General features: G+C 41.7%; 1 protein-coding gene across 1 annotated transcript; it reads right to left on the reverse strand.

Moving 5' to 3' along the window:
* Positions 1 to 3,228: 3,228 nt before the first annotated feature.
* On the reverse strand, positions 3,229 to 15,169 carry ttpa (tocopherol (alpha) transfer protein). The gene is made up of 5 exons (XM_079285732.1): positions 14,978 to 15,169; positions 11,497 to 11,650; positions 7,801 to 7,994; positions 5,938 to 6,048; positions 3,229 to 5,819 (listed from the first exon to the last, which is right to left on the reverse strand). The coding sequence occupies exons 1-5, from the start codon at positions 15,155 to 15,157 to the stop codon at positions 5,586 to 5,588; spliced, it is 873 nt and encodes a 290-aa protein (XP_079141858.1). The 5' UTR covers positions 15,158 to 15,169; the 3' UTR covers positions 3,229 to 5,585.
* Positions 15,170 to 16,905: the final 1,736 nt, after the last annotated feature.

Below are 16,905 nucleotides of genomic sequence, written 5' to 3' on the forward strand. Positions count from 1 at the left end.
GTACTCATGATCACACTATCCTGTTTGGCTCCAAAAGCATTTTTTACAACACAAGATACTCATCAGTAGTTGATGGGAATACACATATTGAGAAGAACGTAATGGTAGATAAATGAAAGCAACACTACCGGTACTTATTTTAACTCAATCAATATTGTGGTAGAATCATTTGCGCAGTGGACGCTGTGTTTCCCAAACCTTCATCCACGTTCCCCTTTAGAAACTGAACAAAAACTACCAGACTCTCCCACAAATAAATGAACTTCACTGACCTGTTTCACAGCAGGAATTTTAGCTTCTCATTGTAGGAAAATCACAGGTTTAAAAAGTAACATTAATGATGGATCTGCTCCAGTAATAATTGCAATACAACACAGCAATTAGTAAGCTTATTGGCTGTGTTTGACAAGTTAAAAAGGCTGCAGTGAAAAAGTAGATTCCCTCTGGTCGGGGGTTGGGCCCCTCTGGGAACTAGCAGGGCAACATAGCTTCACACACTGAGACTGAAATATAAGCTAATAAGAGATGTTAAGCATACATAGAAGATGAATAAAATGTCTTATTTTGACCTATAATAATACATCATCATTTATTTGTTGATTATATTTTATATCATAAATCTGAAAAGTAACTTTCGTTCATCAAATAAAAGGAGTGGAGTAAAAGGTAGGTGGCAAAATGTGCCTCTGAATTGGAATGGAGTAGAAGTATAAAGTTGCAGAAAATGCAAATACAAATAAATACCCCAAATTACACAGAAGTACAGTTCTTAAATGTAGTGCAAGAATAAAGAACAGTTAGTTCTTCAAAATTAGCTTCTGTGCTCTAAATGTTATCTAAGACTTCATTTTCAGTTGTTTTCTCAAGTCACATTTAGTTTGAGGCAATCCACAGAAGGAAAAGGCTTGCTTCTTTTGGTGAAGGGTATTTGAAAAGTCATATGTATGTTTATCTTACAGACATGATTCATTGTATTTCTGTGAATCCCTCAAAAAGCCTTTCCTGGTAAACTAACTCCATGTTATGCTAATCTGTTCCATTTCCATTGATCAACCAACACAATCTCTCTGAGCTGCATGGGCTCAATATTTGATCAATAACACTGTAATTGTATTGCTTTGAAACAATAATTGATACCTGCGTTTATTAAAAGGTAACAACAATGTGGGAGCTGAATAAGTGTAACTCTCAAAACAAGGCAGTCGTTCATCTTTTGTGTTCTTCTTCTTGTAATACACTCACGTGTCTCTGCTGCCGGTCTTAAAGAGGAACCATGTGGACACAGGAAGCTGTTGATTAACACGTCGATTTCATCAAGTCAGTTTGCATCACATCAATAGACAACAGTGACAAATCAAATCCCTGCAATCTATCAAAGCATTGAAACAAACAGGTTATGAAAAAAACATAACTGCATGGGAATTCACCTCACATGCACACAATGTTGTTTCACATGTGATATTTGAAACAGTTGTTTTCACATGTGATATCTATGAAGGTCCAAAAGTCATATACAACATACTTGTTTAGTTTTTACATTGAAAGATTATTTACAGAAGATTGTGAACATTGAGTTTCTCTCCGATGTGACGTAATGCAGTGTAGAAGCCAGGCAAGCTGCAGGTCCTGCAAGTCAGTCATACAATAATAATGCTTCAAATGAATTCAATTACATTTATTTTGTATCTCCCCAAATCACAAATGTGCCTCAGAGGGCTTTACAATCTGTACACATGTGACATCCTCTGTCCCAGGACCCTCACATCAGAACAGGAAGAACTCCCCCAAAAACCCTCTGAAGAAAGGAGGGAGAGACCTCAGGGAGAGGATCCTCCATCAGGATGGAGTGTGATAGATGTCATGTGTACAGAATGAACAACATAACACAGTTACAACACATTCAATCTATATGACAGAAATTATTCAAATAATTGAAGGCAGAATGATGGCTGATCAATAAAATGAGGACAGCAGCAGTGGGTATAGTATCAACATGGGCATTACTTCCTGCTGCTATGACATTTGTAACCACTAAGTCTCCACAGCTCAGCAAGGTGTGTAAAGAGACAACGTGTCTTCAGCATAATGATTAACTGTTCGGGTGTGCACTTGGTCATCGTGCTGTTCAAACAGAAAGGTTGCATTTCACCTATTTCAGGGTGCTGTGCATGTATGGTAGGTGATGTAATGTCAGCCCAACACTATCACAATGCTGTCTTAAGGGGAAGTTAGTGGCTGGAGAGATGACGGAAGATCTGTTTCTGCATTTGACACCTGATGGAGACACATGGTTTTCAGTCTGTCGACAGGTCTAGTCAACAACACACGGCTTCCGAAGTCACTTTGGAAGATCGGGAAAAATATGAATCAGAACATTTGTGAATCACACAAAAGTCGAAATGAGTTGGGGGACGTTTCTCAGTCCGTACCTAATCCATGATAGAAGTGTTCATTCAAAGCACTGGTAAGGAAGAGAACACGGTGACCTATCGGGGCACTAAGCCCAGCTGTTGACTAGACCGAGCAGGGCTGATAGACATGTTTACTGACCTGCTGACACTGATCAAAGGTCTGTGTTGTGACAGCGCACCAAGAGAGAACCAGAGCGAGGACAGTGAGACTCAAAGAAACACACGTACTGGACTCCCTCTCTACCAGCTGAGCGACCTGCTGCTCTTGCTGCACGCTACTGCTGGCTGCAGTAAAGCCAATTCCAGTTTGTTTATTATGCTGTTGTTTTTTTGTTAATCTATAAACAATCATTGCATTAATATGTTTATTAGAGGCGTTTCAAATATTCATCTGCAAAGTAAACAGTGAGTGCAGCTGCCAAATAAATAAAGGAAGAGAAGAACCCAACTGCAAAAAACATTTCAGCCTTTCTCAGCTCATTGTATATTTATATCTGCACTCACTTGTTTGAAATTTGCTACACAATGGAAAATAAGTACATTTGATGCAAAGTACACCATGATAAGATCTGCATATTTAAAAAGACTAAGTTATTTTCTAATTTTGAACAACAGGTCAGATTTAGTAGATCTTATCATATCATATCTGGGAAGAGGCCATTGAATGAAAATGTCTCTTTTGCATTGTTGACATACAGTATGCACTGTAGATGTTGAGCTGAACAGTGACTTGGCTGTTGTTTCTGTGTGAGCCTCAAACAGCAGCTCCATGTACCAGGTACAGAAGGTGAAACACATGAAAGTGAATCGGAGCCTGTGCACGGATGCCATTTATTTACAAAGTTTTGATCGCTTTATTTCATCAAGCCATTAATGTGCACACATTTGCTTTGCTTTATCTTATGCAACTTTAAAGTCAATACAGTTGTATGTGCTCAGAAAGACCGAAGCACCTAAGAAATACATTCATTCATTCATAAATACACATTCTGTTATTATGAACCTCTTGTAGGTTTGGCAACAATTAATACAAATAATTATAAACTCATTGTGAACAATTTCAGAAACAATTTCACAACACCTGGGATCTAGTCAAAGGTTTCTTATCGTAAATGAAAAGAAAGCAAACGTTTAAACAGTTCAGTCAATAAAGATGTACTTCACAGATAAATGTATTGTTGAATTAATTCGCTCAATGATATGACTGTACTGTGATGAAACGCATCAATGCTGCTGGTGTTATTGAAATGAAATCAGCATTTCATGGTTGAAAATGGCTCAACATGGCTGTTGGGGCCAGCTGTGCAGCGGTACAGTCACAGCGCATGCCTGTTAGAAATCCCGCTGTCTGCTGAATCACTGTTTAACGGCAGATCATCTGGGGACAGGAATGTGCTTTCCTACAAAAGTGTGTCGATCAAGCACTAAGATGTTAAATGTCACTCATTTAGCAGCCGGCTAGTTAGCTTGCTCAGTCCACCTTGTTTTCATGCTCCACTGGTTACAGAGAATGAGTGGAAGAGCTGGGGGCCAGCGGCAGCGCCGGGTCTCTGCTGCCCGCTGACAGACTACTTCGCCGGGAGGAGAGCAGACGGCTGCTCCAAAGACAGAGGCGCGAGGGTTCGAGCAGGCTGAATTCAAGTTTCCACAACCACAATGCTCCGTCTCCGGAGCTGGCTTCCTCTCTCCTCCTGGCGAAATAGTCTCCCAGCAGTGAGTGAGGCGGAAGGACTGCAGGGTGTAATTCTTGTTGAGATTGTGGTCTGATAAACAGTAAACTCATCAAATTCAGCATCCACTATTGCTATTTTCCAAGCTACTGTAGCGGTCATATTTGTTGACGCTTTATGTATTTGTGTATGCCATGTTAGTCATACACAAGTGGGCGTGGTTTCATCTCTCAGGCCCTTTTTGTTTTCTAAATGATGCAGTGGGTGGACTTGGGGTGGAGTTACACGTTCACAAAGAGAATGCTGGATGGATTGGTTTGGCTGGCTGATAAGATAAATGTCTGGTTGGAGTTATGAGTTGGAGGGAAGTCAGGGTTCATGCTCTCTGCAGCGTTCCCGTCCATGAAAACACACTGTTGTGGAAACTATTTGGCCTCCAGGTATTTTTTCAAAGCATTAAACGGTCACAGTGGTGCTTAGATTGAGTTCACAGGACTTTACAGCAAGATGACCGTTTGTTTCTTGGTCCTCTGGCTGAAGGTTGTGCCCTTCAGCTGCTACACAAATCTCCTAAAAGCATTCCATCCCTGAGGTCCACTGGACAAGTGGCAGCTGGGTATTAATGTCTAGCTATAAAAAATGATCTTCTTTGTGGGATCCATACAGTAACATCTAGCAACATTCCTGTAAAAGTAAAAAAGACAAAAGTTTCTGTGCAAGTGGACGTGACAATTGACTTTGGAACCCTTAGTTTTAGTCCCAGTAACTTGAGAAAAGTTGGCTAAATGAAGGTGAACCAACTGTAAACACTGAGCAATAAGCAGATACTAGTTCGATTTAAATAAATAAATGCTTTATATGCAGATCGATATCACCTCGATGCTTGTGCTTTAAGATCAGAAACCAACAGCTTGGCTCTTTCCAAGGTAAAAAAAGAGTCTCTTGTTTACAAAGTCAAGCCGGTTTGTTCCACATGGAAGTTAAGAGAAATGTAAAAACAACAATTTGTCATTTTAGGGGGAGTTACATGTTGCAACTGTTTCTTGACAAATACCACTACAAGACCATTCGTACGCTTACGAGGTCTTTTCTTTTTTACTTACAGAGCCAAGCTAGCTGCTTCCTCCTCAACCTAAACTGGGCTGACATCCTGATTTAAAGGCGGTACTTAACACACAGACTTGAAATGGACATTGACTTCTTCATGCCACTCTTGGATAGAAAGCAAAGATATACATTTCAATTAGACTTGGACAATAAGAAATATCTCCCTTTGGTCAGATTTCAATGAGCAATGTAACAGGGAAGACAGCCAACAAGCTAACATGACGCACACACGAGCTATCAGATGCTGAAATGTGCTGAAACGTTATAAATTGCACAGACAGCTGTCTTGATGCAGCCAACATCTTGCAGTGAGTATTTATGAGTGAAGGCCTCAAAAATGGCTGCCAGAGGTTGTTATGAATCCAAAGTCTAAATACAGCATGTGTGGTCTGAGACATCATCCCTCTAAGAGTTGCTCCGAAATCAAGGCCTCCTCAGGATTAATCGTGATGTCACCTGTTGGGTGAGTGGCAATCTGCTGCAAGAGCGTCTCTGACTGAAGCAGCTGATTGGTCCACTCCTGACAGGCCCCCTCTATGCTAGGCCCCTCCCCACCGTATTCTGGAGGTAGGACAGGCGGTGAGAAGAAGTCGTTTAAAGTGTCGTGGAAATCAGCACCGTGCATATGGATCTACAGTAGGGAGAGATGGAACTTGATCTTAAAGAATGTTCAAAGGCATGTGGTAAGGAGAGTCTGAGGACAGAGATGTGCAGTGCAGTATGATCAGTGTGATAAACAGGCTGCTCACCCTCTGTTTGATCTTATCTGGCAGGAAGGGACGAATCATGGCGAACACAGGACGGAAGAACAATGGCTCGTTCACCAGATGGATTCCTCTGACTTTCAGTGGAAAGGAGTCCTGAACATGCAAATTCAAAAACAAGGACCGGTGTAGAAACACATTAAGCAAGCTCACGACTTGGTCAGCCAATCAGGCTTGTAGAACAATATAGCTATATATTAAATACAACAGCTAATAACACATCAAACCCTGCAAAACATAGTCTTACTAGGCTATTTTCTCATATGAACTCCAGATATTGTCCAAGAATTTCCCTTTCACACATGTAGCACACAACAGTGGTGTTCTCCCCATAGACTGTATATAAGAAGTGGACGAAGTCACCATGATGCCACCCATTGGTTTGTGCTTTGAAGCCTCGGGTTTGCCATTTTGTCTGTCGCCATTTTGTCTTTTTGCAACCAGAATTCACACAAGAGATGAAGTTAAGTAGAGATCGGCCGATTAATAGGTTTGGCAAATGAATCGGTGCAGATATGATTGAAATGGGCTCAGAGTGTGGCTGATGGCTGCACATCTGGCACATCACCGTTTTACATTGAGGCTCCATACGCGTTAAGTCCAGGTAATGACCTAAACAACCGTTAAAGTGCCATGAAATGGCACTCGTACTACGAGAACAAGAGTGGGTGGTGCTGGAACGCCATCAGTTTGTGACAAACTTTTGAGTGACGTTTTACAATGTAGAATTCTTCAAAGTTACATTTTCAGAAAGCAACTTTCCATTCCATAAAAAGTCCTTAAAGGCATGATTCTTTCTGGGGACAGGGTTAGAAAATGTTGCTTAAACCTTTGTGGTCAAGCATAACATTGGTGTTTCGGTATTTTCTGACTTGTTTTCAGCGTATTTCTCCCCACAAACGTTATCTACATATGTATATATGACGCAATACTAAGAGTTCTTTGTCCACGATATAAGACAGGCAGACATGGAAAATAAATCATTCAACTGTTACTTTAACTTACACACCAATTTAACATTCTCTCTTCCAATTAACCCAGCTACGTATTCTCTTTCATGATATGAAACATACTTTAGGATCCTCCTAACCCCGGGAATATTATATAACATATATCATATATAAGGTTACAAGGTTATTTATTGTCATTGTACAACAAGGTTGTGCAGCCAAATGCAGTTTGTAGTCCCACAAAAAACACAAAACAAAACGAAACTCGATCATATATGGAGGGTGGAGGATGAATTCAGTAGTCTGACAGCCAGAGGAAAGAAGCGGTTTTGATTCATCTTTTTGCATATTATTAGCAGCCTCCTTTGATCCTTTGTAAATTGGTCTTCTTTAATTATTGCTGAAGTCTCTTTCCTCTGACTTGAGGCTCCTGTTCCAGAGCCAGAAGATTGTCCAAATGAAAATGGCCAAAGGGTAAACGAGATCCATCTGCCTTTGATTGGTTCAGGCAAATGAACCTCCCAGACAGAACATGGTTGAAATAAACTCTTCGTTCTTATCTTCGCAACAAATACAGGAACTATGTTTTAAAGAAGGAAAGAGTCTGACTTTAATGGTGTGTTGTTTCAGTCGTGTTCCTTACATGTGAATGGAAAGCCACAATGATGACATCCAAATGTTATACCTGTGGTGCAACATGCGGCCATCATGTTGACACCTCAAGTTCTCCCTTTTTTTGATAGAACCTGTTACAAACTAGCAACAGCAATACAAAGGTTATTGTGGCTGAAGAGCCATATGCACCACAGCACATGAAGAGTTATGTGTCCAGCGTTACAGCACGTAGTATAAGTAGTATTTACAAGAAATCAAACCTAAAGCAAGATTTTAGGCTTACCGCAAGCACAGAGGATATCTTTCTGGCGAGGGAAGGGTTAACCTGCAGGGCGTGGCCTAAACTCCATCCCTGCAGGTCAAATATGACCTTCAGACCCCGTCTCTGCGTCTCCGGCTCAGTGGAGATGATCTCTGATGTTATCAGGCTGACTCTGAACACCTGGAAGGCCGTCCAGTCTTTTGGGTTCCACTGCCCTGCAGACAGAGAACACAGACTGTTACTCGACTGTCATGGAGTACATTCAGAGTACATCCACACTACTCCAAACAGAAGCGATCTCCGTCCACACGGCGTTTCAGCATCGTTTTCGAATTGATCTGCATCCACACGGCAACCTTTGAAAACGGACATCACGTGACAGTACATCATGTTCATTCATTAACATACACTGGGCATGCGTGAGACGTGGAAACAGGAAGTAGATTGGTTGCTTCGTTAAAACAAAATATCACAGAGTAATAAAGAGAGATTTCCCTTCTCTTAAATCTTCCTCTATGAACTCAAAAAGTCTTCAAAAGATTCAAAGTTGTCTTTTTATTCGCTTGCAAGGGAAGAGTCAAGAGTGCACAACACAATGCGTATTCAGCAGCAGGGTTTAGAGCAGGGGTGCCCAATACGTCGATCGAGGTAGTGCGGGTAGATCCCATGCCATTCAAAAACAATGAGATGTCCTCATGGCATTTGCCACTTGATTTTCTAACACACGCGTCACCACGTATGCACGGTCAACCGCGCGAGCTACTGCAAAACTCCAGTGAGCTAATTAGTTAGCCTTCCAATTTATTTCTACTAAAGAAGCTAAAGCTGCAGCGCCATGATTTGGGAAACTTCCAAAACCTCACGTCAGAACTGGAGACGCAACGGAAGGCGTGTGCATAACTTGACAGTGCGCGCTACACAGAGCAGGTTGACAAGTCTGTCAGAGTTTGACAAACGCTTTCGAGACTTTGCTTTACTCGAGCCAGTTGCTACACTTATGTGCTGCACATTTCGGGAAGATATAGAGGTTGATTCACTCGCATCAAAAATTGCAACGCTGTTTCACCTGAACTCGTCTGGAGTGGAGGATGAGATTCTGACACTGCAAGCTGACATTCAGCTGAAGTCCAGGGCTCATGGACAGTTTTCTCACAGAGCAAAAGTCCCCAAACATGAGGAAATGTGATCCCTTCCTGACTGCATTATTCGGCTCTACTCATGTATGTGAGTCAGCCTTTTCCCACATGAAGAACATTAAGTCCATACACCGTTCAACCATGACTGATGATCGTTTGAAGTCTGCTTGAGGCGGATACCAGCAGCTACTGTCCGGACTATGCAACGCTGGCCAATCCCATTCAGTGCAAGTCATCAGAGTAAGGTAATGACTAAAAATGTACAGAATTTTATTGTGCCATAAGGGTTCATGCACTTATGCAAGGTACGCCAACATGTATTCTCAATGTAAAGTATATATATATACTGAGTATACTTTATATATATATATATATATATATATATATATATATATATATATATTCATTCAGCATTTTTAATGTAGGTAGATCATTTTGACTTGGTCATTTTAAAAGTAGCTCGCAAGCCGTAAAAGTGTGGGCCCCCCTGTTGTAGAAGATTCAACATCATTTTATACATAGAGGCCCCCTCCTCTAGATAAATCATGCACAGGGGAGTACAGGTATTTTGACACAGGCTGTCTTGATCTGCTCATCATCTAGTTTCTATTCGATGCATTCAACTGTCACGGTTTCAAGGTAAGATGAGACTTTCACCTGCAAGTTCCTCCTTACTGCATAGTTTTAACCACACCGAAGTTTCGGTTCACAGCACGGACACATAGTCGTAAATATATTTTTTCCCATTACACGAATCAGGAAAGGACATGTCATGACTGCTAAGAACCAATCAAGTAGTGACCGCGAGTGTGGGCGTCATCGTCTCTGAATGTGTCCGGTTTCGGCCGTCCACACGACCTCGGGAGCGTTTTCAAACTTATCCTTTTACGGTGCTCGGAAATTCCGGCGTAGAGTGGACGCTCAGTGTAAATGTAGCAAACATATGTGTTTCCAAACAAAAACAGAGGAATGTGGCCATGTCCACATTCCTCTGTTATTCATGTCAATTCTTAAGTACATTTCGATCAAAATAACGAGCATTTTATATGTAATCTAACCATGTATCAGTACCTCCAAGGCCCACTACACAGGGCTCTGATGACTGGCTGATGTAACACATTCAAGACTGGCAAAGAGGACACAATCATGTGGGTCCATTCATAAGTCATTCAGTGACGAGGGAGTGGACAAACAGGCTTAGAAAGAACATCTGTGTCAAACACAAAGGAAAAGCAAATAGTGTAGAGGAAATGAAATCAATAAAAAATTCATTCATAATCAATTCAAAATCCAAAGTGGGAAAGTGATACAATAGAAGACAAAATAAAGACAAAATTGAGAGAAGCAATCTAACCAGTAAACTTTGCCTTTGGGAAAGATTTGAGTGTTTATTTGTGAACGTTAAGAATTGGAAACCATAGAGCATGTGCTTAAAATAAGCAGGGAATACTGTATGCAGCGGAGAGAAAAGTCATGATGACGAGGCTACACGGCCTCTGACTAAAGACCTCGAACACAGGAGGATATAAAACGCAACTAACACAACAATATATATAACAAGATATATATATATACACACACACACATCTATAGTTACATGTGTTGCTTTTTATATCCCACTGTGTTCTAGACCAGAGGTCCCCAACCTTTTTTGCACCACGGACCGGTTTCATGTAAGACAATATTTTCACGGACCGGCCTTCAAGGTGTGGCGGAAAAACACAACGAAATAAAATGATACGATCGGCATGAAAACAAATATAAACTGCATGAATAAATACAACTCACAATAACGCTGAATCAGTGGCAGCCCTGAGCTTGTTTCTCTGCAACGAGACCCATCTGGGGGTAACGGGAGACAATGACACCCGAAGTCTGTTCCTGATGTCCCGTCTACTCCGTGATTTTGTTTTGATTGCCGTCACTGCAGAACATCCCGCTTCACAAAGAGGAAGTGTGAAATGGAAGCAGGGTTTTCAGTGCTTTAGTGGCAATCTCAGGATATTCAGCCTTGATAACACCAGCAGAGTTGTTGTCTCAAACATACTTTTAAGGCCGGCGTCATTTACAATCTCCAGCAGCTGATCTTCCTGTCGCCACATATTCTGCAGAGCGGGCTTGGCGCATCAGAATTACTCCTGATATTTAATTAGACTCCTGATATTGTCTGTTAAATGAAGCTTTCATTTCATGGAAGTTGTCGGCTCTTCTTTTGTCTCCTTAGTGGCCTTTTCCCTTTGCAAAGAAGCCCTCCAAAAGTTATTTACTCATTTTCGCTAGTTTGCGGGTTTAATTTTTGAGGTAAGGTATCACCGAGACAAGCGTTTTGACATGTGTCAGGAGCCACAGGCGGATGAAATTGTGAGAGAATCCGGTCATTTTTCAAAATAAAACTTCTTTCAGACTCTGATAATCAATAAAACGGAAATAATATAATATTTATTCTTTCTGTGCGGCCCGGTACCAAATGATCCACGGCCCGGTACCGGTCCGCGGCCCGGTGGTTGGGGACCACTGTTCTAGAGGTCTTTAGTCATAGGCCAACATCAACACACACACACACACACACACTCACACTGACCGATTCTGTAGATGAGCACCCTGCTGCCAGTGTGGTCCCGCTGCGGGAGGACGGCATGGTACGTCGTGTTGAGGAGGCCAATCACTGAGGAGGGAGACAGGCAGGTGCTGATCTCAGGACTCTCCCTCCGCCACCGCTGGTAGTTCAGTAACAGCTGCAGGACACATGAAATATTCACATTTATAAGCTTAAATCCACTCAAACAATCAGAGTAAATGCTCCTTCTGCTGGAGATGAAACAGAAAATAAAGACCAGGCTATATATGAGGATGTAATGAAGGGAGTTTGCACCATGGTCAGCACCTGTCCAACACTGGTGTCTGTTCCCCCTCTCTGTCATCACAAAAAGCAGATTCAAACATCTGTTTGTGTGGTAACAGTCAGTTTGTGCATCAGTGATACAGACTGCTGAGCTTAGACCCAGTTGGGTGAGCTCCAGCTGCTTTCAGAGCTAAATAAGCAACTACGCCTTCCTGTTGAGCCACAGCCTACACTGACTCAACATGCTCAAATAAAAGAGTACTGCGAGTACTGGAGTAATAATACAGCAACAAGTAGAATAACGTCTCTGTAAAGTCAGTGTAGTGTACGGCAGACACTGGTTCACCAGTGTTTCTATCCTTGGCTCCTCCAATGTCTGTTGGTATCCTGTATCTGGGTCTACAGATTAATAACAGCCTTTTGGCTAACTCTGGCACATTTGCAGAAATGTTTTTATGAATGTGCACTGTCCCGTTCAAATAAACCAATCAACAAATAAAATCCGTCAGTTGGTGTGAAAGAGTGCAAGGAGACAGCAAACAAACACACACAGCTACAGTACGAACTCATGAGATGAATCTGTGTCTATCTGTGATATTTGTTCATAAAAAGTCAACTCTATGAATAAATGTACAAGGAGACAACGGATAGAATTAAAATGCACTATTTAGTGTTGTAGTGTTGTGTAACAGGCCTTTCTGACAGCAGACAGCATAACTTGTCACTGTAGGAAAAGCACAGCTTCTAAGCGCCTCTCGCACAGAACCAGCTCATTTTATTTGAATTCTTCCTGACCGCAGCACAACCTTCGACACAGTGGACTATATTATCACAATCAACCGTTTGAAAGAGCACATTTACATCAGTGAGGTGTCTCAGTATTGGTTCATCTCTTGCCTGTCACACAGACCCGTCTGTAATGCTTGGCAAAGCTTCAAATCATGCATAGAAGTGACATTGACTACCACTGCTATGTGGATGACACGCAACTGTATGTCTGTGTTGAATGCTGGTACCACCGACGTGCCTTTATTAGACATTGGATGTCCAAAACTGTTCTCCATGCTATAATCTTTCAGAGGTAAACCTATAGCAGAATGCTGAGTCCATCAGTCCGCTGTTAAATGTTGCAGTGTGAACACAAACTGCAACATTGTATCATATTAAGCCCTGAATCAGAACAAAGCAAACGAACTGAAGGTGTGAAAACGCCCTGAAACACTGCAACAAAGTTTCAATAACTTTCAGTGACACAAGGCGTCACTTTTAAAGAGCAATACGGATGCGAGCACACACGCACAGGCTCAGAGGCAGATTATCACATTTAATTTACTATTAATGACCGACTAATGTAGCCAGGATGTCTTCGGACAAAGCATCGATGCGCGCGACACAGTGTTGTTGGACACCGCGATCATGTCCAACTTTTTTGCTTCTTTCTCTCCAATCATACATTCCACCATCTCTCTGGCAGCTGGCGAGCTCACGTCTTCAGTGATTGTGTGCGGTAGCCCCTTTCTCGCTATTCTGTAACCAGATATGAAGCCCGTAGTGCGTCATTTATAGACCCAACACATGAATGAGACTCCAGTTGTTTTTGGCTGTTTTGTAACTCCTCCAATTTGGATATAAACAATGTAAGGGGCTTTTGACTTGCACTGGCAATCTGCGTTGCAATCTGGGGAATCTGCGTTGCCAATCCAAGTGAAGCCCAGACACAGATCATTTTCACTCTTTTTTTCCCAGTCTGATGCTCTCCCTCGTTTCCTCTTTTTTTACCTTGCTAGGCTGGCTAGTGTGTACGTCTGCCGGAAGGCGCTCAAGTGCATTTATTAAATTGTACGTTTTTAATTTTAAATCTTACAAAGGGGTTTTTTATAATTCATGTTTTTATTTTGTTAAATTAAAATTACTTTTTTTAAATATTTAATATTATTACACCATCAGACCGCCATTACACTTTTCCTCTCGCGCACCACACTTTGGGAATCCCTGTGCTAAGCCAACATTCTGACACACTTTAATTTCTATGCCACAAGGTGCAGGAGAGTAACCTGACAAGCCGGATGGTTCGAGTCACAGATCTATCTGGGAAGTGCAGGCACGTGCTGGTGTTCCATCCCGAGGGTAGCCTCGCCCTGTTTGTGTTCTCCTGGTCCGCTCTGGCTCCGTTAACCTGGATGATATTCTGCTGTTTTGACGCAACATGTCGTATGTGTACAGACTGTAAAGCCCTCTGAGGTAATTGATGATTTTTGGGCGATACAAAATACATTTTATTGAATTGTGGGACTACAAACCAGAGCAGGGTTGCAAATGTAATTGTATGTATTCAGTGACATTTTACTGGGCATCAACCTTGCTTTTACGTAGTTTTTGTCAAAGTGCAGAGACAGGCTGCTCAGAGGGCTCATGATGCTCATGCCTTTTTATTAGAATTATTCTGTATTTGCATTACATTCTGACCCAACCACCGTAGAGTTCATGCACAGCCCACCATTACTCTATTTAGGAAACAATAGTTGTTCTCACATCACCAAAATATTTGTAGCTTCATAGTCCTTTTATGAATGTATATACACGACATGTCGGAGCTGACCTGGTACAAGCCGGAGCTGAATTGCATGAAGCACGTGTACCAGTATTTGATTGTGCTCGTGGCGTTAAAGCCTTGTTGAGCTGTTCACCTTTACAAAGCAGCTTCTGCAGCTGTAGCTCTGCAGTGATCTGGAGCAGAACTATTTCACATTACCAGTAACAGTTGTGCATTCAAAACCTTACTGAAGTAAAAGTATTATCAGAAAGATACCTTAAATACTTAAACGTAGTCAGTAGTGTTCATTGTCAGCGGTTTACTATTCGATCACTGTATTTATGAAGTAGGAGCATTTTCTCAAACCATTTCGGTAATTTAAGAAGAATTCACAATCCAATCACCAAATGTGGAGAAGTGTATGAAAAACATCTGTAACTAACTAAAGCTGTCAGATAAATGTAGAGTAGCAGTCCAACGTGTACCTCTGATAGTAGAAGGTACAAAAATACAAGTATAGTACAAGTACCTCGAATTTGTCCGCGGCTAAGTGCAGAAGCTGCTTGATTAAATGTACCAGAGGCACGTCATCACAGTCAGTACACGGTGAATGAGAGTACAGACATGACAGCAAGTTCTTCAGAAGGTGCAGCCTCCGCATACTTCCACAGTGTGCTAGTTCGGTACCTTCAGAGAGAGCTCCTCGTCGAAGTCTCTGGCCCGCAGGAACTTGAGGAGAAAGCCTTTGGAGAACGTCCCGACAGCGGACAGCTCGCCGGCCAGCAGCGCTCTCCGCCTCAGGCCGCTCACATACGGCCCGAGCAGCTCCGAGTCGTCCGGGAATTCACTGAGCTGAGCCCCGTTCATGTCGCACAAAGGTCCGGCTACATTTCACTGGCAGCGGGCTGCTGCTGCTGCGGGAGTGAGGAAAGACACGGACCGCAAAATGGAGAGGGGAGGGCGGAGTGTGTGGGGCGTGTTTTACCGGTCTAGTGGGGACATACATGTTACGTTGTTCATTCTGTACACATGCCATCTATCACACTTCTGTCCATCCTGATCCTGATCCCTGTTCCGATGCGACGGTCCCGGGACAGAGGATGTCACATGTGTACATATTGTAAAGCCGTCTGAGGCACATTTGTGATTTTAGGCTGTGCAAAATACATTTAATTGAATAAATCTGTTCACAGAGTCACATGGTGGGGACCCGTCCCCAGTACTAAATCATTGCATTTTAGGGTGAAGATTGGTTTAAAGTTAGAAACAGTCTCTCGGAAATAGTCATGAAAACACGACACTGTGTGTGTGTGTGTGTGTGCGTGGACAAAATAAGCAGTTGGTGCAGTTACAGCTGTAGTGCCACAGACTTGTGATCAAGAATCATATGAACTACATTTGTTGACATATCTTTAACATCATCATTCATTGTTGGAATGCCGTTAAGCATTCCAACTATTGTTATCCTGTTTCTTTATTCCACTATTTCTTCCGTCCCCCGTTTCGTCGCAACGCTTCTTCTTCTTCATTTTTTAAGCTACAGAAACCGTTCAACTATCAAAATGTTCAGCTCCTTCAGCTCATCTCTGCTATGACTTTTTCTATTTCTAACCTTTAAACTTTTTGAATTATTAAGCTTTTAGCAACTTTTTTTTGAATGGGATCTCTATGGAGAATATTTACAAATCCTTTTAAACTTCCTCAACTTTCAAATCCTTGAACTTCCTCATACTTTCAGCTACAGACACCATTTCAACTTTCAAATGTTGAGAAAACCCTCAACTATTGCCAACATGATTCAGCTTTTTGATATCTTTTAAACTTTTTGAACTGCAGCAATTTAACTTTTATGATTTTTCAGCCCTTTTCTGACTTTATGTGTGTGTATTGCACAGTTTAGAGTGCGTGATGTCACCGCTAGAGTGAAGAGCAGCTTGAGATTCTTGTGAAAAAAACATGTGTTTTGCCACTGTGTCCACAATCTTCACTCTTCATGTATAATTTCTGGATGTAGAAGTAGCTAATATTGTCCTTGTCATAGAAAAATTACTGTGGAATCCCACAGATTTACACATTGGACACAGAAGCCGTTAATTGAGAGGAAAACCAACTTTCTGCTCCATAGAGACCAATGTTAAATTTAGCTTCAAAAACATCTTCCACAGAACACGGTACCCCATTTCTAGATCGCCAGTTAAGCCACATTGTTTACACTACAGACACAATTTTTACAAGATCTGTTCCTCAAGTTATCCTTCCTCTCAATTATTAATATCGGAGCAATAGGAGGTACGGTTATGGGAGTTTTGATGATTTGTTTGAGAGGTGTTTCCCTGTTTTATCTCCATGAAATGGCTTCAGGCACATAGGTGTTCGCGATTGAGCCAATTAGTGATGTTGATAAACACACACGCGCACATACACTCCTCTCCCTCTATGTGTGTCTCTCATACATTCAGGTCTTAGGGATCTTTAGAGGTCTCCTTCTAATTACAAATACTTCGACGACAACTTCTACTACTACTACAAATATCACTACTGCTACAACTAGTACTTATTCAAATGCTACTCATACTTATACTGCGAATAATACTTCTACTACAACTTCTACTACA

This window comes from Melanostigma gelatinosum, assembly GCF_949748355.1.
Source record: "Melanostigma gelatinosum genome assembly, chromosome: 15".
Taxonomy (NCBI): domain Eukaryota; kingdom Metazoa; phylum Chordata; class Actinopteri; order Perciformes; family Zoarcidae; genus Melanostigma; species Melanostigma gelatinosum.

What these genes read in the sequence shown, in the direction of transcription:
- ttpa (XM_079285732.1), bottom strand. Translation starts at nt 15,157, where the DNA reads ATGAACGGGGCTCAGCTCAGTGAATTCCCGGACGACTCGGAGCTGCTC. An exon ending in GGTGCTCATCTACAGAATCG is followed by an intron (nt 7,995 to 11,496) that starts GTCAGTGTGAGT and finishes CTCTGTCTGCAG; the next exon opens with GGCAGTGGAACCCAAAAGAC. An exon ending in AGATATCCTCTGTGCTTGCG is followed by an intron (nt 6,049 to 7,800) that starts GTAAGCCTAAAA and finishes TTGCATGTTCAG; the next exon opens with GACTCCTTTCCACTGAAAGT.